The sequence below is a fragment of the Gossypium hirsutum genome, chromosome D02 (assembly GCF_007990345.1).
Source record: "Gossypium hirsutum isolate 1008001.06 chromosome D02, Gossypium_hirsutum_v2.1, whole genome shotgun sequence".
In the NCBI taxonomy this organism is placed as follows: Eukaryota; Viridiplantae; Streptophyta; class Magnoliopsida; order Malvales; family Malvaceae; genus Gossypium; species Gossypium hirsutum.
In genome coordinates, this window is record NC_053438.1 from 68,242,515 (window position 1) to 68,264,352 (window position 21,838).

The 21,838-nt window shown below is 32.6% G+C and overlaps 1 protein-coding gene and 1 long non-coding RNA gene across 2 annotated transcripts; both read right to left on the minus strand.

The window, feature by feature from the left end:
- Nucleotides 1-2,878: 2,878 nt before the first annotated feature.
- LOC107908952 (uncharacterized) lies at nucleotides 2,879-3,810 on the minus strand. The gene is made up of 2 exons (XR_001687133.2): nucleotides 3,505-3,810; nucleotides 2,879-3,190 (listed from the first exon to the last, which is right to left on the minus strand). It is a non-coding gene; the product is annotated as an uncharacterized lncRNA (long non-coding RNA).
- A 6,414-nt stretch (nucleotides 3,811-10,224) lies between these two features.
- Nucleotides 10,225-12,765, minus strand: LOC121214822 (ABC transporter G family member 1). The gene is made up of 6 exons (XM_041089125.1): nucleotides 12,401-12,765; nucleotides 11,865-12,335; nucleotides 11,694-11,780; nucleotides 11,479-11,604; nucleotides 11,175-11,369; nucleotides 10,225-11,097 (listed from the first exon to the last, which is right to left on the minus strand). The coding sequence occupies exons 1-6, from the start codon at nucleotides 12,725-12,727 to the stop codon at nucleotides 10,345-10,347; spliced, it is 1,959 nt and encodes a 652-aa protein (XP_040945059.1). The 5' UTR covers nucleotides 12,728-12,765; the 3' UTR covers nucleotides 10,225-10,344.
- Nucleotides 12,766-21,838: the final 9,073 nt, after the last annotated feature.

A 21,838-nucleotide genomic window follows, 5' to 3' on the forward strand; every position in this document is an offset into this window, starting at 1 on the left:
AAATCTAAACATAAATTGAATTCTTTATATTCAAAATAATTTTTTCCCGTTTCTGAACTTTTACAAAATTATGTAGGTTATTCATTTTCTTTTCTTTTCTTTTCTTTTTTGACAAATAAAATTAAGCAAACAATAAAATTAATCTAAACCTTCTTGGATACTCTCAAGCAATCTTGATTGGAAGATAAGCATGGATGAATCGAAGAGAGAAAGGGAGCATGGAACCAAACTAGTTTAGGTAAAGTTGATGGTAAGTTCCGTATGGTGATCGTTTTAGTCATTGAAAGTGTAGAGCTTGTTTGAAAAATCCATGAAACAACGTAGTTTCAAAAGGGTAAGAATGTTGTAGGTAAGATAGATAAAGTGGTCATGGGGGTTGGTTAGGTGGTTAAGGTAACGGGTTTAGAACCTTTGTTGAGGGTAGACTGCCATAAGTCACAACTGACGAGGTTTTTGAGTAAGACGAGCTTGTAGGCTAGGTAATTAAGAGATCCAATTTGGCTCGCTAAAGCAATGATTGACGATGAATGCTTGTAATTATTGGGTGAGAATATGCGAAGCAAATTTTATTTTGATTTTAGCTTTTTCTGAGATTGAGAAAGTTTGGTTTGGATCTTCTTTGAGTTTGGGAATAAGAATGTTTGATAGTGTACGGGATTAGGGATTGGTTACTATTTTTTAAGATAAAAGTAAAACATTATGAGATTAAGAATTCATAGTTGAGATTAAGAATAAATAGAAGTGCTTTGCTAGGTGAAAGTTATTTCAATTTTATTTATATTCGAAAAGTTCTATATCAATGCAAGGGATGTGGGTTTGAGTGTGTTAAAGAGCATTATTTTTTTTATTTATTCCAACGCAATGATTCATCAATCATTTAGCCAAAATCATGAAACTATTCATACGCTCTTGAACAGAAATAAGGAATCCCAATCTTTGATAATTTTGTCATCATCTAATTGTTTTTGCATGGGTCCATTTAACGATGTAAAATATCACAATGTGATAAAACAATCAATTAAAAAAGATCCTCTAATTCCAATTAAGAATTTATTGGGTCCTTTAGGAACAACCCTCAAAATTGTGAATTTTTATTCATCATTTTACCCTTTAATAACTCATAATCGGACCTCGGTAGCGAAATATTTGGAGCTTGACAATTTAAAACAGGCTTTTCAAGTACTTAACTATTATTTAATAGCTGAAAATGAGAGAATTTATAATTTCGATCCATGCCGTAACTCGGGAGAGGTTATGGATAATTTTAAACATTGTATCAAAAAGAATAGATGTGATCAGAATCTATAATAAGATTGTTAAAAAAATAATAATCTACATTATTGGATTTTAGGAAAAGAAACTGAGAGAGGAAGACCATCCAAAATTACTATATATATTACATAAATTTTCACTTTTACTGGACTCTACATTATATGTTTTCTATCATTCTCCATACCATTACTACTATTCTTTAACTTATTAAAGGGATAATGTCACATTTGGTACCTATGCTTTCATAAAATGTCTAATATGTATTTTATTATAATACCTGTACTTTCATAAAATGTCCAATGTGGTACCTCAACTTTGAAAATGTCTAATGTGATACTTGAACTATTAATATGTGTTTTTTTTATTATGGTATATGGTGTTAACACAGTTAAAAATTTGTTAAACCGGTCAATGAAAATTCGAAGCATCTTGTTAATAAAGAAGAAGGAAAGCTCTTTGGAGAAGACTTCCATTTACTTAAATGAAGAAAATGACGTTTTTGCTTATGTAAGTTTAGTATTCACTTATTTAAAAATCAATTAAAAATGTCATTTTGAACTAAATTTAGTCATTTTATTTTTTAAAAAGAGAAATGGCTTTTTTTTTAAAACAAAAATGATAACTAAAATATTAGTTTTTAACAAGGTTAGTGTGACAACTTACGTAGCAATCCACATGTAGAGGCTAGCTTGAGTAGGCAGTGGCCTTGCCCCCTTTAACTGAGGGGTAAAATAACAATTTTAGTCAACTGTAGTTATGAATTATTTAATTTAAGTCCTTTTTAAGCTTTTTTTTTTTACTTTTTGCCCCAAACTTCTAAAACTTTATTTTAGTCTCCCCCCATATCGCATTCTTGGCTTCGCCCCTATTCACATGTACTTCATGTTGACATAGTATTATTTGTCTTATATGTCATGTCAAAAAATAATTTAAAATTATAAAAATTAAAAGAAAAAGTTATAAAAAAATTAGCATGAATTAGACGTGGATTGCTATACAAGCTGCCATGTTTAAAAAGTTAATATTATAATAAATAGTTCTATTAAAAATAACAATACGACTCTTTTTAAAACGTTGGTGGTCAAATTCGACTGTTTTCAATTGATTGAGGGCCAAATTTAGCTAAATAAAATAATAAGAGCCAAATTGTCAAAAGATTTAAATATTGAAGGATAATTTTGTCATTATGCCTTTGAGTTTTAGGTTTCAAATTTCATATTATGGGTTTTATTTTTATTTTTAAACCCTTTATCATCTTATTAACTATTCGTGTATGAAATTTATGTAGCGACACATCAAATATTCTCCAAAAATTATTATATATATATTTTAAAAAATAACAAGATAAATAAAAGGATTATGTTGCAATTTTTATTTTAATTTTAGCTACGGAGTTAAAAATTTTATTATCGAATAATCCATTTAACTTGAATTCCTGATCTAAAAAATATTTATAATACTGCTACTTTGCTTTGAAACACTTATTGCCATTAACAATTAATTGCATTTAATTAATTTATGATATATATTTTAAAAAAATTGAACCAACAATAATATCCTTTATTTTTTACCTTATTATTAAATTGGTGTTTAAAAATATTTATAATTTAAAAATAATTCGTGAAAATTTTATTGTTTCTAAAAATAGAATTATAAAATGAATAAAAGTATAAGCAGATTTGTAATACCCAATTATTGCCCGGGGCCCAAAATCCTAAAGCCCAATGAACCAATGAACCAATGAACCAATGAACCAAACCCTAACCCACTAGCCCAAAATATTGAACAGGAGCAGAAAATTGGAACCCTAGTAGCAGTTTTTTTTCCCTTCCTCGGCGCCGCAGATCGCACCGCTCGTCCACACGTCTCTCGCCCATCCGCACGTCACACGCTGCGCACGTTCTCTTCCAGTATGCACCTGCAATGAACCACCAACAACGGTAATAGAAGGGAGCACTAGAATAACAGAGAAAAGGGCAAAAGAGAAAAGGGGGGGGGAATAGTTTTCGGTAATATTTGGGGGCGATATAAAAACCAATTACAGCATTTGTAATGGGGGGTTAGACGATCCTTGTATTGAAAATACTGAAATACGAAAATAAAGAAAAAATTTGAGAGGTGATTAATTTGCTCCGTTTTTTCTTTTTCTTTTTGCATTTTTTTTTCCTTCATTTGTTTTCTGGCTTGTTTCTTAAAATAAATAAATGAAAAAAGAATAGAGGAGGTTCTTACCAGCAGAGGCGCGCCGTCGGCATCGTTTGCTTCGTTTTGTCCAAATCGAAGTTAAAGGGGAGGGGGGTTTTGGCGTGAAGAGTTGGGAAGAAATGAAACAGTTTTTGCGGCTATTGCTGCTGCAGAATAGCGTTTAAATTTGAGATTGAAAAGGGTTTTAAGCACTGATGGGGTATTTGCGATTTTAATCCTTCCATTTTATCCCATCATTTCAAAATCATTGTTGTTTGTTTTCAAAGTTTTCCATGAAATGCTGAATTTGTTTTATTTTAATCCATTGTTGCGTGGAGTTTTGGGAGGTTTGGATTAATTTCACTTTCGGTCCTCTACTGTTAACTGCGTGTTCTATTTGATCCATTGGTGTTTTATTTATTTCAGATTTGCCTCTGAGACTTCAGTTATTTTCAATTTAATCCATGATCTTTCGTTTTAAGTTTTTTTTAGTTTATTTTATTAATATACTGGTTATAATTATTATAATTATAATTATTATTATCATTATTATATTATTATTATACTTACATATATACACGCATGAGTATTTTATAATATATATGTATATATTTTTTTATGTTTTTTAAATACCTATACATAAATTTTTTTATTATTTTATTATTTTATTTTCATAGTTTTTATATATATGTATATACATTTATATTTAATAACATTTATACGTTTCCCATGTTTTATAATTTATATATGTTTATACATTTTTTGTAATATGTACATATATATTTTTATACTCTATTCAAAGCTATTATAAATATTTTCCATGTTTTTATATTTACTAATATATTATATTTATACTTTTTTTTAAATGTATGAATATATTTTATATGTGTTTTATTAGGGGTGTTCATTCGGTTAACCGCCGAATTAACCGACCTTTCAAAATTTTTAACCGTTAACCGAACTGAAATTTTTTCAAAAAAAATTAACCGAACCAAAATTTTTTCGGTTAATTCGGTCGGTTAACCGAATTAACCGAAAATTATATATTTTTTATTTTTGGTTAAAAATTAATCGAATTAACCGGATTACCCGAATTACCCGAATTAACCGAATTGAATCACTACATAATTAAATTATTTTTAGACTTTTAGACTTTAGTTTTAGTTTTAGAATTTTATTTTTATTTATTAAATTATTTGTAATTTTTATGATTGGGTTGGGTTGGGTAATTGGGTTGGGTTGAATACTTGGGTTTGGATTGGGTTTAGGTGAATAGTGGGCCTATTTATATATTATAATTTTATTTATTAATTTTTTCGGTTAAACCGAAAAAATTCGGTTAACCGACCGGTTTCGAACCGAATTAACCGTTAACTAAAAAATTAAAAAATAATTAACCGACCCCCGACCGAAAAAATCCGGTTAACCGACCGATTAACCGAATTCGGTCGGTTAACCGAATTTTTTCAGTTTTACCCGAATTTTGCACACCCCTATGTTCATTATTGTTTTATTCTTATGACTTATGTATTCATATAGATATACGCATTAACATTTTATAATGCTTATGCATTTTTCTCTCATATCCATATACATATTTGCAAAATTCATTTATATATCATACTTATGTATACATATAATTTAAATTAAAATTATTGTTTCATATTGTATTCACATTTTTTAACATATCTTTTAAAAATATATTTTGATTTTGTCAAAACATTAAAATCATTATTTTTATTTTTATTTTTATCCAAAGGCTTTTAAAATATAAACGATATTCAAAATTAGGGATTTTCGAGAAAATTGAGCCCTAACGTATTGGGTTCCGATTTTCTTTGTTAATTCCAAATAACTGCGAATATTCGTTATTCAAAATGCATAAGTTTAAAAATCATTTTCGGGAACTTAATTTGTGGTGTCCTAACGTATTGGGCATGACATGTTGCTTTCTCGAAATGAAGATTTTCTTTAAAAAACTAAAAAGCGATATTCAAAGTTCGGGGGTTTTGAGAAATTGTACCCTAACGTATTGGGTCTCGATTTCTTTATCTAACTTGAACAATTGATTATCCTTTTCAAGTTTTATCATTTGAGTTTTAAAAATTCTTTTTAATCCTCGACATTAAGACATTAAATAATCAATTTGGTACCGATTTTTGGGCGTTACGAGGGTGCTAACCCTTCATCGTGCGTAACTGACTCCTGAACTCATTTTCTCAAATTTCGTAGACCAAATTTGTTTTTAAGGTGGGCCGATCACACCTAAATCACAGATCGGTGGCGACTCCAGTTTTATTTTAAAAAGTCGACAACTAAATTTTTGTTTTCAAAAAAAATGTTTCGACAGCTTGGCGACTCCACTGGGGACATAAGAGAGTCGAGCCATAAATTGATTATTTGGTGTCTTTTTGTCGAAAATTAATGTTGTTTTTAATAATGATTTCCCCTTTTGCATGCTTTGGTTTTCCTCATGATATGCTTAATTAATTGGTTTAAATCTGTTAGTTTATTTGCATTTTGCATTTCATTGTCAATTTTACCCCTCTAAGTGGGAGTGAGAAACTAGTCATTCGTGAGGTTTTCACCTCTGTGTAGGATAGTGGATCGCTTTCGGGATACATCTGTACCTATGTCTTCGTGAGATTTTCATCTCCGTGTAGCCATAGGGAAATGTATCCCCCTGAACTGAACTCGGTCTATATGAGCCTATAATGGGTGAGGATCGAGGAATCTGCTAGTTCGGGTACCCTTGCTCTAGAAACCAAACCACATATAGTGAACCTTAGGAACTTGTCCTAGGTAGAACTATTCCAAACTCCTAGAGGTCACCCGAGTAGGTACTCTATTTATTTTCTTGTTCGTTTTTGTTTTGTACTAACCCGTTTTGTTTTGTTTTGATTATGATTGCATTGCATTTGCATATTAGAAAAGAGATGTTGATTTAAGTTCGATTACTAACTTAGAAAGCTTGTCATGGAATACGGATTTCTTGATAAAATAGAAGATAATACAGTTGCCCGAATATATCCTGAGAAACACGAGAAGGGTGATGGAAGAGTTCATGACTTTACTTCGTGGCCTGATGATTCAAGCTGATTATTCAAGAGTTTCTGACATTCCAACTTCCTAAAAGAAGCTGAGGAGCATTACGGGGATGGGTAGACGATGGATCATAACCAGGATAAAGCAAAAAGGAGCTAGTAGTGGTGTTCATTAAAAATTTGCGATACTTATCTTAAACATCCGGATGAAGAAAGAGGTCGATGTCTCTTGGAGTATGAGGGCGAGGCCGTACATGCATCCGTTTTATGTAAAGAAGTTTGTTTTCTAGTGAAGTTTTTTAAATGGAATTGAATCAGAATCAAGGTCTCTTTATGCATTCATTTCATGCATTCGCATTACATGACATCATATGCATTAAAATCCATTGAAAGAGCCTAATTGATTAAAATCATGCCTCAGTTAACCTGGAAACCAACCAGCCAACCCATCACCGTTACGGTACAAGGGCGAAATTAAAAAATATGGACCAAAGGTTGGAAAAGTTTGAGCAGCTCCAAAAAGAAACGCAGGATCAGCTTCAGCAACAAATGAAGGAACAACTCGAGAAGATTCAACAAAGTTTGATGGATAAAATGGAGGAATCACAAAGAAGCATGATGAAACAGTTAACGCGATTGTTGACTGAAGGAAAAGATAAGGGAAAGAGCCTTGTAACAAATATTTCGTAGACCAAATTTGTTTTTAAGGTGGGCTGATCACACCTAAATCACGGATCGGTGGCGACTCCAGTTTTATTTTAAAAAGTCGACAACTAAATTTTTGTTTTCAAAAAAAAAGGTTTCGACAACATTCATTACAATAAATCAAAATAATTAATAATTAAGGTTAAATATTAATTTAAAAATTCTTAAAAATTTTTATATTTTATAATTAATTTTTATATTTTCATATTTATTAACTTAAATAAAATAAAGTTATAATTTTTCTTTTTGGTTAATTACAATAGGAGGGCAAAGCCCTAATCGGGGCGCTACTAGTGCGACCTGAACCCAACCCACACTTGGGACGATGAACACCCTAACTATCAGACCAATACACAGGGTTCAAATAAAAGCTATAATTTGAATATAAGTCTAGTATAAAAATAGAAATTGATTTTATCTTTTAATTATCACTTAATAAGTGTTAGAGTTATATATCAATTAAAATTAGAATTTAGATCTATAAATAGCATCCATTAGTAGTAATTAAGAAAAATCATCGATAAAAAGGATGAAATTACACCAGAGAACATCAAAGAGATATTCAAATGATAATGACACCGGAGAACATGAGAGAGATATTAAGATCATTAGATAGACATGTAAGATCATTTAAAAAAAAATTTATAAGTTGTTTCTTATGTGAAAAGCTAATACTTGTTTATACTTTCTTTTTTAATTTAATTTATTAAAACCCACATGAGAACTTGTCAATAAAACACCTATATACTATGACTACTCTACTTGATTAAGGGTCCATTTAATATTATTTCTAGAAAGCACTTTTAAGATAAAAAAACACTTTTAAAATAAAAGTATTGTTAAATAAGATACTTTTAAAATTTCTAAGAGTACTTTTAGAAGGCCAAAAGTAAAAGCAAAAGTAAAAATTTTTAACTTTTACTCAAAAGTGTTTTTTGGGGTCAAAAACACTTTTGAAAAACATTGTTAAAATTAGTGCTAAACCCTCAAACCAGCTAGCTTCCAATCACCGTTGATCTACGATTCAACCAATATGCTATGAATTTGAACCCTAAAATCATACAAAGCTATGATCATTAATTAACATATTTTATAACATAATTACATTGAGCCCTTTTCGTAGCCGAGGCCATCTACAAGCCCTTGAACAAGCACTTCTACTTTACAATATAGCTTACATGATTAATACTGATACACACTAACTACTTGCATTGTCTCTTATCCACACACATAGGCATGGCTGATGAATTCATCGTGACCTGTAGCGGTGAGTAAAACTTGATTCGATTAAAAAAATTAATTTTTTTCAATTTTCGAGTTAATCAAATCGAGTTGTTCGAATTATTTGAGCTAACATAAGTGATTTGATTTTCGAGTTCGAATTGAGTTGAATTTTACAATTCAAATAACAAATTGGTGTAAAAACCTTTTTAGTTCTTGTCAAGTTTGAAAATGAGCAAATTGGGCTCTCTTAACAAAAATTACAAAAAAAATTTCAAAAATCAAAATAATTTTTAAAATCTAAAATATTTATAAAAAGTTCAAAAAAATTCTGAAAAAATATAAAGGAATTTGAAAAATTAAAAAAATTTCTAGAATAATAATTTTGGGACAAAAATAAGTTAATTAATGATTCAAGTTTATCATACTAAAGTATTTTTTTATTATTTTCCTTTGAAAAAGTTTTCAAATATATTTCAAATATATGTGCTATAACATGAAATTAGTTATATTGTAATAATATTTTAATTTGCATATTTAATTTTTTAATTTAACTCGAATAATTTCACTCAATTCGACTGATTCGAATTTCACTTCATTCGACTCAATTTGAAAATTTCCAAATTGAGTTAGGATGATAAAATATGACTCGTCAAATCGATTAACTTGAAATTATTCACTTGATTCAATTGAACGCTTGATGCCCACGAAACCAACTAAAAATTCGACTAAGGCAAGTGTACATATCAATTAATAGTATAGCTATGGTGACCAAAGGTATCGTTCTCACAAAAAAACTAAAAATACTAGTAATTACCGTCTTTTTATTATTTAATTGATAAATTAGAGTGATTAATTAAAGTAAAAAGAAACTAAACTAATTAATTACGAACGCGACAAAGAACAAATCAAAAAAATAACCGATTAACAACCAATAATTAAAACAATATTAAGGAAAGAATTCACCTAGACTTCATTTGTCACTATCAATCTAAATTACGCAATTTATTTACTTAGTATCTTGATCTATAGAAATCTCTAAATTATGCTAATATCTCTTTCAAGAGCAATTGACTTTAGGTTGATTAATTAATTTTTTTAAAATTAAAACCCCTATTATCGCCTTAACTCAATTTATGGATTTCCCTATTAGGTTTGACTCTAATTCGGGAGATTTATGTTGTCCTATTTTTAGAATTGCATGCAACTTCACTCAATTATGCTAAATCTACTATTAAACATGGTCTATTCCTCCACCGATTTAAGCACATAAAAAATGAATCAATAATCTAAAAATATTAAACCAAGAATTAAACATGCATAATTAAGAACAAGATCTAAGTTTTTATTGCGTAAAATAAAAATTAAAAGACAAAATTCACCACTGGGTTGATCTCCCCTAGTTATTTAGAAAATTAGTTCATACTTACAAATAAAAAATCCCAGAGACAATATATCCGGAAGAAAAAAAAAACTCATTACAATCTCCTTATAAATCAATTGAATGTCTTTAATCTTGACGGAAATATGCTTTAATGGTGTTTTTTTGAGTTGTTTTCTTGAATATCCTATGATGACTTTATTCTATCTTCTTATATTTTTGTCATATATATGTCCTAAAATGCCTAAAAACCTAAAAATTACGTTTTTTTCGCTGTTCAGAGTGTAAATTCGTGCAATCGACAAGACCTGCCACACGGCCGTATGGCAGGCCGTGTCGAATGGGTTAGCCCATGTGACTCTTGTACCTTACTTCGATTTTTCGATTTTTGCTCATTTTGCTCTCAAATGTTCTTTAAGTATAAAAACATAAATTTAAATAATTAAAAATATAAAATTTATGGTTAAGATCGAATAATCACAAAAAATATATATATATATTAAAAATAAGATTAAAATATGTTACTTTTAATATTTATCAACGCTCACCCCTACTGACCGGGGCTTTGTCCTTCCAAGTTGCCGACATGAATTTTCCGATCACCGCTTTTTCCTTCTCAGTAGTCTTGTTGATGATCAAGAACAATACCCGATAAAGCACAATCATTGCAAACAAGATAGCAAGATCAACCCACTTAGAGTATGCCATTTCAAAACGCCAAGTTCGCTTCAAAATGCCTTCACCAGTAATGGTTGGGGAGCTTCCATTTCCAGCTTGAACATTGGGAAAAGTCAGGCCTACAAACTCGTTCTTAAACAGTCCCTGATATGCATACTTGTGGAAAGCGATGTAGTACAAGGGAAATTTAAACACTGGCTTGGGAAGATCAGAGGGTAATCGGAAGAAACCGCCAACCAAGATCATTAGCCCTTGAATTCCAGCACCCACTATGATTCCCATCAGGAAATTGGGTACCACACTAGCTACAATCATCATTAAGCTCTCTACCAACATCATGCAAGCGAATAATATGATGACGAAGAACAAGAAATGTTGATATCCATGGTGAAGTCCTGGAAGGAAATATGTAATTGCGCCTGGAATGAGTGCTACCATTGCCAAGAATGGCAGAGAAGATAACGTATTTCCGATGACGAAGGGAGTGACACCGTAGTGCCCATTTAGTCTTTCACGTTCGAATACCTTCATTTCCTCTACAAAAGAAGGGAATCCACCAATGGCCATGAAGGTTAGAAATGTTGCCACAAACATCAACAGTGAACCTCTAGCCTGAAAAAAAAAACCCCTTATATGATCACTTGCAGTGTTGAAATCGGTCAATCAATATTATGTATTCATTTACGAACCTGGATTGATCCATTGTCCAGCCCGATGTGGCTAAACACAGAGCCAAGTACAATAGCAAGTGAAATATAGATGCCTAGACGCAACCAATAGTAGCCAAGGTCACGAGACATGTTAATGAAAGATCTTCTGGTAAGGACATGGCATTGGGTGAAGAGCCCAGACCGCCTTTTACTTTGCTGCAATGCTCCACCACCCTGACAGGCACCATAATCACATATCCAATATATATGTTCAATCCCTTTATATTATCCATTTTGGATCTGCTCGGAGAGGGAAAAAAATAATGAGCTGCTATCAACTAACCTGTTTACAAATCTGAGCAATCTCTTTCTGAACCATTTGGTATATATCTGAAGACTTATATGACTTCACTAGGATATCAATAACTTCCTCTGTGGGGATTCCATTAGCAAACCCTAGCTCAATATCCTGTTTAAAATTGCAAAACGTCAGACTGGATACTTTATTTACGTTGGGAAATATTTGTAAACTAGTTTCTGAAGAGGGAGAATATATACCTTGCCAAAATCCTTGTTAATGGTTTTTAGGAAGTGATCAGATGGGTTCTGGAAACTCGGGCAAGGGAATCCATTTAAAGCAAAAAACTACATATTATTTAGAAAAATAGGAGGGATTAGATGTTTTGCCATGTATATAATATTATATTATGCTAGTGAAAAAGATCATACTTCGTTTGCTGCAGAAACAGGACCAAAGTACACAGTTTTGCCTGAAGATAAAAGGTAAAGATTGGTGAATAGTTGAAATACTTCAGCACTAGGCTGATGCATGGATGCAATGATTGTTATTCCAATATTATCTTTCTGATTCAGGCTTGCGATTCTGCTCATCACATAATATGAAGCAGCGCTGTCAAGCCCACTAGTGGGTTCATCCAAGAACAAAAGCATAGGGTGTGTCAATATTTCAATGCAAATGCTAACTCTCCTCTTTTGGCCACCGCTTAATCCCTTAGCACCCCACCCACCAATCCGAGTATCCATGGCGTCTTGCAAACCCATTTCTCTGATCGTCATTTCGGCTCTCTCCTTCTTCTCAGATTTGGTCATTGTATCTGGTAACTGAAGCTGAGCAGAGTAGTAAACAGCTTCTCTTACAGTCAGTGTTGTAATCAACGCATCGTCTTGGGTTACATATGCCTGCACGGCAGTAATTAATTTTATTTGCATGAAAAAAGTGATAACTTTTTAATGAAATTCCTTACAGATGTTCCATAAGCCAAGGCTTGTTTACGTCCGTTGAAAAGAATATCTCCTTCTTGCCTTGTTTTGGGACCCTGTCTCCCTGCTAAGGTATCAAGAAGTGTGGACTTGCCACACCCCGAAGGACCCATTACGGCCAACAGCTCACCAGGGTGGGCGTAGCCAGCCAGGCCCTGAAGGATCGGTCTTCCACCAGCAACCGTGACCCACAAATCGTCCCAAGTCAAGAACACTCCATCCTTCATGAAGATGTTACTTCGGCTACCTGTGTTACTCCCTGGCATTGGATTAAGGTTTTCAGCCATGCAGATTTCTGGTCCACCCTGCATTACTGGTTCTAATTTACGAAAAGAAGTTGCCGTAGTTAATGTAACTAAGATAAAAATGTTATGGGGCAAACGAGAAATATATATACTGTATTTATAATGGGATCTTAGTGTGGAACTGTGGACTTACATATATATATATTCAATTTTAAATTACTTTCTTCGACCACAAATCAAAACAGCCATGGACTATACAAGATATTTGGAGGAGCATATGTTTCACTGTACGAGATTCCTTTAGTACGAAAACAAAAATCAGTTCATGTCAAACAGTTAAAATAAATAGACTGGTGGTGATTATTGATTAACCCATCACATTATCCCTGGTGGGTTGTTGACGCTTTCAAAGAAAAAAAGCAGTATCTACTGTTAGTACCAACAAAAAAAAAAAAAGCAAGCGTCCCGTGCTTCTTATGGTGATTTTTCTCATTGAGAGGAACCGCCGAGCTGGCTGAGAATAACGCCAAAGGAGGCGGGTTCACTGTTAGTGTGTAATTATAATATCCAGAAACTTCATCAGGTAGTCAATACCTTCTGCGGAAAATAATGTTATTCAATTTTGAAGGATTCACGCATTATTCTCTTATTTAATGATTAATAAAAAAATTATAGATAGCTCGTATTATATTAAAAAGAATAAATATGATAAAAATTTATAATGAGATTAATGTTAAATTTTTTTTAAGTATTACATATACATATATATTTCTATATTTTTTTAACTATTTATTCTATTGTGCAAGTGTGATTGAATTAATATCACGAGTTTATTAACACCAACTCATTTTAAAAATTTACTAAAATAATTCTTTATATATTTTAAATAAGTTATATGATTACTAGAGTATTTTTATATTTTTCTTATTTTAAAAAACAATAAAAAAAGTTGCAAATATTGAGCATTAAACTTACATCAACGTTTATATGATCTTTTTTTATCACTTAAACCAAAGTGATATTTTAATATTTTTAAACATTTTAATTTTATTAAATAAATTGTTTCACCTATATATACACATATTATTATTTAAGTGTGTGATTCAATTGGTGGAATGAAGTCAACTTAACATCAACTTAGTTAAGGAAATTACTAAAATAACTTTATCTATCATACTATTATTTAGGGAAACTATATAAATAGTCACCCAACTATGCCTACGTTCCTGTTTTGGTCACCGACTTTAAAATTTTTCAATTTAGGCACTAATACTTGAATTTGTTATTGTTTTGGTCACCCGCCATTAAATTGATAACGAAAAGCCATTTTCTAATTGGTATAATAACACAATTAGTCCTCAATACTTATATATTTTATCAATTTAATCCTAATTCTAAAATAATTCAATAAATTTAACCCTTCACATTTACAATTTCTATCAATTTGATCCTTAAATTCTTAACCAAAGTTTTCAGCTTTTAAAACAAAGGCATTCCTCAACTATTAATTGTTTTATTTATGGTTGAAATCATCCAATTTGATAAATAACCCTTTTTTGTTTATATTTTTAAGAAGTTAGTGCTAGAAATTAACTAAACACCATTAAAATAATAGAAAATAATATAATATATAATAAAAAAGTATATAATTTACTATTCTACAGTGTATCCCTCAACCACCTTGAGACTTTCCTTTATATCACCAATGAAATCCTCAAGTTTGACAACCCTACCTTCCAAAATTGACAACATATCCATTGATCTTCCTGCATTCCTCATCCTCTCATGGGTCTCTAGTGGGACATTCCGATCCTTTGCTTCTTTCTCCATCTCAACTTGACACCTTACGAACCTTGACTCATGATAGTAACTGTACAAGCCCATTTGCCCGGGCCCATACCAGCAAAACAAAAATGTCCCACTTACAAAACTTTAACCCAATTAACCCTCAACCCAATTACAACCCATAACCCAAAATAGACCCAAAGCCCAAACAATCCCACTACCCAAATACCTAACCCTAGCAGCCCACTAAACCCAATAACATAAAACAGAAAAAAAAACAAAACCCTAGGTGCGCCGTACCTAGGGCCTCCAACCACCTGCCCTCTGACCTGCCGCCACCACCCCCGTCACATCATCAGTGCAAGTGGCCACCTACTTTCTGCCACCGCCGCCTACAGCACCTGCAAAATGGAAACCAAACACGCAAAGCAGAAGAAAAACAACGCAAAATAGTAGAAAAATAGAAAATGCATTGTAAGAGGCTATATAAAGCCATACATATACTAGAAAAGCTCTCTCTCTTTTTTGGCGATTCGAAGAAATAAAAGCAAAAAAGAAAATAGATTCGAAAAAAAACCTTCTTCGCTATAATTTTTTTTATTTTTCTTCGATTCGTTTGCATTCGATTTTTTTATTTTTATTTTTATTTTATTTTTAAATAACGTATAAACGTAAAAAAAAAAGCAAAAAATACCTTTTTGATTTTTTCGGCCACCGTGTACGTGGCCGGTGCGGCGACGCGGCGGCGGTACTCCTCGCCGGATTCCAGGCCGGACATCAGAAAAAGGGGGAAGGCTTGAGAGCTTTTTAAGTTTTTTTTTGGGAAGAAAGAAAAAATGAAGATTATGAAAAAAATTTGGCTTTTATAGCCTTTACAAAACAGTGCCGTTTTGGGAGGGTCAGGTAAGCCCCAAAACGACGTCGTTTTGGGCTCCTGACCCGAGACCCGACCCGCCTGCCCCAGGGGATCCGCGTGTTTTGACGGAAGGGCTAATTGCATTTTTAGCCCTTCCACTTTTTAATATTTTTAAATCAGGTTTTTTTTATATTTTTAAATTTACCCCATTAATTTATTGCGTTTTCAATATTAGTCTCTTCTGAAACTACGTCGTTTTAAAGGAGAAGGACAAATTGCCTTTTTAGTCCCTCCATGTCCCGCGCGTGTTCAGAATAGTCCCTCCCCTTTTATTTATTTGTGATTTAACCCCGAATTTTGTTTTAAATTTTTAACTTAGTCCTTTTGTTATTTTGTTTATTTTCTTAATATTATATTATTATTATTATTATTTCCCCATTTATATATATATACATATATTTGCAATTTCCAGTTTTGCTATATATATACATGTGCATGTGTACATTTTTTTTATATATTATACGTACATATTTTTGTAATTTTTATATATATATATATACATATATATACATACTTATATATATTTTATATTTTATAATTTTTATATACATTTTTATATACATATACGTGTATATCCATACTTACATAAACTTTTATATTTAATAATTTTGAAATACATATATACATTCCATATTTTTATAAATTTATGTACATATACACTTTTCTTTTATAACGTATATACTTATATTATATATATTTTTATAATCTATATACCTATATATGTAAATATTTATGCTTTTATTTTTTTATCCATATACATATCTTTTATTTATTTTCTTCATTTATTTATTTATTCGTATGTTCGTTATTATTATTTATTATGCTTTAGAATTTTTATTTGTTTATTGCTCATTATTGTACATGTGATTGATTTTATTTATATACATGTGACTTCTTATTTATTTATCTTTTGTTTTTGCTTGTATTATTTTTACTTACATCATTATCATTGTTATTCCATTACACCCATTTTTATTTAGATTTCAAGAAAGAAATTTTAAAAATATAAGTAATATTCGGTATTTGGGATCTTCGAGAGAATCGAGCCCTAACGTATTGGGTTCCACTTTTTTTCGTTGAATCTAAATAATCGAGATTACTTCTTTAAAAATGATAAAAGCTCATTATTGGGAATTTAATGCTTTGTATCCTAACGTATTGGATATGACACGTTATTTTCTTGAGATGAGGATTTTTATTAAAATAACAAAGGCAATATTCAATGTTTGGAATTTGGAGAAATTGTGCCCTAACGTATTGGGTTGCGATTTTCTCATCTGACTTGAACAATTGAATATCCTTTTTAAATTTTATCGTATGAGTTTTTTTTAAGACAAGCATTTTTGGGAAGGTAAAATATCGTGCCCTAACGCATTGGGTGTGATGTTTTCTCTTTCTGAAATGAGAGGGTCTTAACAAGTGACTTGTTTTATATAAGTTCTTTTTATTTTAATACAAGGATCGTATTTTAAATTTCTTTAAAATTTTCAATTTTCGACATTAAGATATTAAGTAATCAACTAGGTACCAATTTTGGGCGTATCGAGGGTGCTAATCCTTCCTTGTGCGTAACCGACTCCCGAACCTATTTTTTGAATTTCGTGGACCAAACTTGTTGTTTTAATAAAATCAAACCGTTTATTAAAAACAACCCTTTTTCGAGGTGATCCAATCACACCTCATAAAAAAAGGATTGGTGTTTATTTTTTTCAAAACCCAAGTCGACCCCGTTTTTTTCAATCCAAAAAATGGTGTCAACAGCTTGGTGACTCCACTGGGGACTTTAAATAAGAGAGTCAAGCAACGAGTTGATTATTTCTTGTCTTTTTGTCGAAAGTTGAAAATTTGGTTTAAATATACGATCATCTCATTGCATTTCATTTGTTTTGAGTTATAGTTTTTATCATGTTTTGTATTTTAAATTTTTATATATCTCTGCACATTGCATTGCATGACCGTTGGTCACACCTTTTAAGTGGGAGCGAGAAGCTACTCCTTCGTGAGGTTTTCACCTCCGTGCAGGATAGTGAATCGCTTTCGGGATACATCCGTACCTATGTTTTCGTGAGATTTTCATCTCCGTGCAGCCATAGGGAAATGTATTCCCCTGAACCGAACTCGGTCTGTATGAGCCTATAATAGGTGAGGATCGAGGAATCTGCTGGTTCGGGTACCTTTGCTTTAGAACCAAACCACAAGTAGTGAACCTTAGGAGCCCACCCTAAGTAGAACCACTTCGAATCCCTAGTATTCACCCGAATAAGTGTTCTATTTATTCTTGCTTGCTTTTGTACTAACCTGTATTCTTTTTGTTATGATTGCATTGCATTTTCATCATAAAAAGAGGTGTTGATTCACGTTCGGTTGTTTAATAGAGAGCTTGTCATAAGGAAATGGGTTTCTTGATAAAGTGGATAATAATACGGTTGTCCGAATATGGCCCAAGAAAATGTGATAGTTTAATGGAGGAGTACACAACCATTGCTCCGTTGCCCGAAGATTCAAGATGACGAAGATTATTTAAGAGCCGCTGAACTTTCTTAAAGAGAAGCCATGAGCATCACGAGGATAAGTGAGCAACGAGTCGTGGCCCGGATCAAGCAAAATAGAGATAGAAGAGACGTCCTTTTGAAGAGTTCGTGAGATTCATCTTAACGCGCGAATGAAGAAAATGATCGTTGTCTTGGAATATAAAGGCAAAACCGTATATATATCTGCTTTATGTAAAGAGATTTGTTTTCTAGTAAAGTTGATCTAATAAGAATTGAACCAAGAATCAACGTCTCTTTTTTGCATTCATTTTATGCATTTGCATTACATAACATCATGTGCATTAAAGACCATTAAAAGATCCTAATTGAGTAAAATTACTTCAGCTAATCTGGAAAATCAATATTCTTGTGGTACAAAAAAAACATGGACCAAAGATTGAAAAAAAAACTTGAACGACTCCAAAATGGGAGGCAAGACCATCTAAAACTGTAAATACAAGAGCGGTTAGCTAAGGTCCAACAAGATAGATTTCTGTGAAAGGGTCAAAAAATGCTCATATTAATGTCATACATGAAGACAACTGAAAAGGGACCTTGTTAGATATCCGCCCTTATAAACTTGGCAGTGTTCTAAATAACTAGACTGTAGAAGATATCCCTGTAGTATTTAGAGCTTACTTAGAGTAATATTCAACACACACTTGTTACTTTCAGCCTAGAGGCAGCAAGAAGTCTTTTGGGAAATAGGCTCATTATTTTAATGGAATGCATCTTTGCGATCTTTTGAACCGATATTCTTTCATTTCTTGAATGATTATTTTTATTCTTTCATCCAAATCATTCTTTCATTCATTCATAATCATATTGTACATAACTTCATATATTCTTTATATATTCTTTTGTACCTACAATAGGTCCCTAGATATCAACGACATGAATGACACTGCTATAGACTTTGAATCTTCTCTTGAGCGAGACATGTGTTTAGAGGGATCCCACGACTTTGAAGATGACATAGATCGTATCTTATCTCCAAGCTTGTTGAGGATGGTAGAACAAGAGGATAAACAGATCCTACCTCTTAAGGAATCATTAGAAATTGTGAGCTTGGTGAAGACTAGAATTAACCTGACCACAGAGACGAAGAAGGACCTTGTTGAGTTACCTCTAGAGTTCAAAGATGTCTTTGTATGGTCATACCAGGGTATGCCTCGATTCTTATAATAAAACCTACACAACAGCACGATGTCAGAAATTTACAGTGCGAACGATGCAATTCTTTGCCGGGGTAATGCCTCTCTCGTTGAGTCAGCATAGCTTTGCCCATTTGAAGTCGAGTTTCCATCCCTTCAAGATGTTGTTGGATTTTGTCCGGATTAAAGAGGAAGATCCAAAGTTTTCTATCGTAGTTGCGTCCTAAAAGGGCTCTATGAAAGAAATCTGATACCAATGAAGATTTTTCACATACAAGATGAAAGTGGAAGACTTTAGAATAACATTGATTCTGGTCGAAAAACATGACCAGGACTTGCCTAATTTCATGAGTTCAGACTCAAAAAAAATCAAAAAAATCAAAAAATCAAAAAAAAAAAAATCAAAGTCAAAAATAGGAGAAAAAGAAAAAACAAAGAAAAAGAAAAAGGAGAGGTCAAGGCGAAAACCCGCAAAGGGCGCTTCGACCAAAGGTGGATTTGAGTTGAAAACCCGAAAAAGGGCGACTCAAATTTTGAGCAAAATGGGCCATGAACATCACCATTATCGAAGACTTCTAATGGGCATTGCTTCACTTTTTGAGAGGTTACTTCATGGATCAAGGCCATCCTATACCGATACAGAATTTCAGAGAGGATGGTATTGGAAAATGCATTGAACTTAAATAATAGCATGATAACTGAGGTCTGAAATCAATTCAAAAACAGACACCACATTTTGTCACCGAATTACTTAGAGGTGGATAAGGACTGGCATAAGAAATTACCATTTGCCCTCATTGTTTGTCGAACATTGGTACTGGGGCAACGCCTCCCTTTTTGGTTTACAGGATTGAGGTAGTTCTACCTATTAAAATCCCCTCATTGCTTGTTGAAGGGATCCAATCGCGATGTGATCAGTTGGCCCTAGGAAAAGGGTTAAAAGCTATTCATCAGGGTCAGATGTACCATAAATAAATAATATGAGCCCATAATAAATAGGCTCGTCTCAGAGAATTCAACAAGAGGGGTGGATGTTGAAAAAGATTCTTCCTTAACGAAAGGATTCTAAAGGGAAATGAATGCCAAACTAGGAAAGTCCCTATGTTGTAAAGAAGACTATTTTTAGAGGAGCACTGATCCTAAGTGAGATTGCTAATGCTATAAACTCAGATCCAGTCAAGAAACACTTCGTTTAAAGAATAAGGAAGGACCAAGGTAAAAACCTGCAAAAGGGCACTTTGAGTCAAAAAAAATGAAAAAATGAAAAAATGAAAAAATGAAAAAATGAAAAAATGAAAAAGTAAAAATGGAGAGGCTAAGGGGAAAACCCGCAAAGGGAACCTTAAGCCAAAGGGGATTTGAGTTGAAAACCCGAAAAGGGCGGCTCAAATATTGATCAGAATGGGGCATGAAGTGATCAGATTGGGGCATGTGGTGATCCTGCTATACCTGAAAGGGTAAGGCGACATCTTGGGGCATCGACAAAGTCCTGTAGATCTCCTAAACACATGTCAAACTTAGGAAAGTCTTAGAAAGTTTGTACAGAGAAGTTCAAGCTGCGATATCTGGGGTACCTAACATTCATACTATTTATATATTGAATTTGTTGTTGTTCTTGGAATACTTCATTCTTTTTCAAGATACGTGTTCTAATCAATTCCTCTTTTATTCTTGCTATCCTTGATAATTTATTCATTTCGAGCTATGCTCTCAATTTTACCTATCGTTATGATTTTTTGCAAGCATATTGCATTAGAATATTGATTAATGGGCTAATAATACTTTCACAATGGAAGTTTTGCATATTACTCTAGAAGTTTCTAAATAATATAGGAACCTGAAACAGGACTATTGTTTAGAAAACACCAAGTTTAAAGGGTGAAATATCTAAGAAGGAAGGGTCTAAGTTAAGACTATCCCTTCGGATTTTGTTGTCTAAACATTGATTGAACAAAATGACAAAATATCGTGTTGGTGACAAAGCTTCAATGATCACCAAGAGATAAGAAAAGGTTTTCTCGGAGAAGAAAATTTTGCAATTGTGCATGAGCATTTGGTATGACACCTTGGGGATGAGGTAAAGGACCAAAGAGTTTCACATTCAATATCATTGAATTGCATAGGAGAAGATTGAGAAAAGCCATACCTTTCTACCCTTGGGTTATAGTGGGAGATTGATGGTACAAATTTTATGTCCCAGTGGATTGAACTTTGACGTTCACAGTGGGGGGCAATCAGATTAAGTATTTCTTTGGATATGCTAGCCGAGCAAGAAGGCGGTTTAGCACGTCAGTGATAAAGCCTTAATAAGCTTTTGTGTGATGATAACCTAAGCATTAAGGAATCATTTTCATGACATTTTGCATGTCATTCATACACATCTAGTTAGGAGCATTTGATTCGTTCTGATCATGTCATCCTAATCACTAGACACAATTAGGTTCATAAAATAGAACATACAGGTCATGTTCCCTAGAGAACAGATCAATGAAGACATCAGATCTTGCTTTCCTGTACTGACTGCGAAGCAGATCAAAGACAAAAGATCTTGCCTTCCTGCATTGACAGTGAAGCAGGTCGAAGACACAAACCTTGCCTCTCTCAGTTGTGATGGAGCTGGTTGAAGACAAAAGATCTTGCCTTCCTGTATTGACAGCGAAGCAGGTCGAAGACACAAACCTTGCCTCTCTCGGTTGTGATGGAGCTGGTTGAAGACAAAAGATCTTGCCTTCCTGTATTGACAGCGAAGCAGGTCGAAGACACAAACCTTGCCTCTCTCGGTTGTGATGGA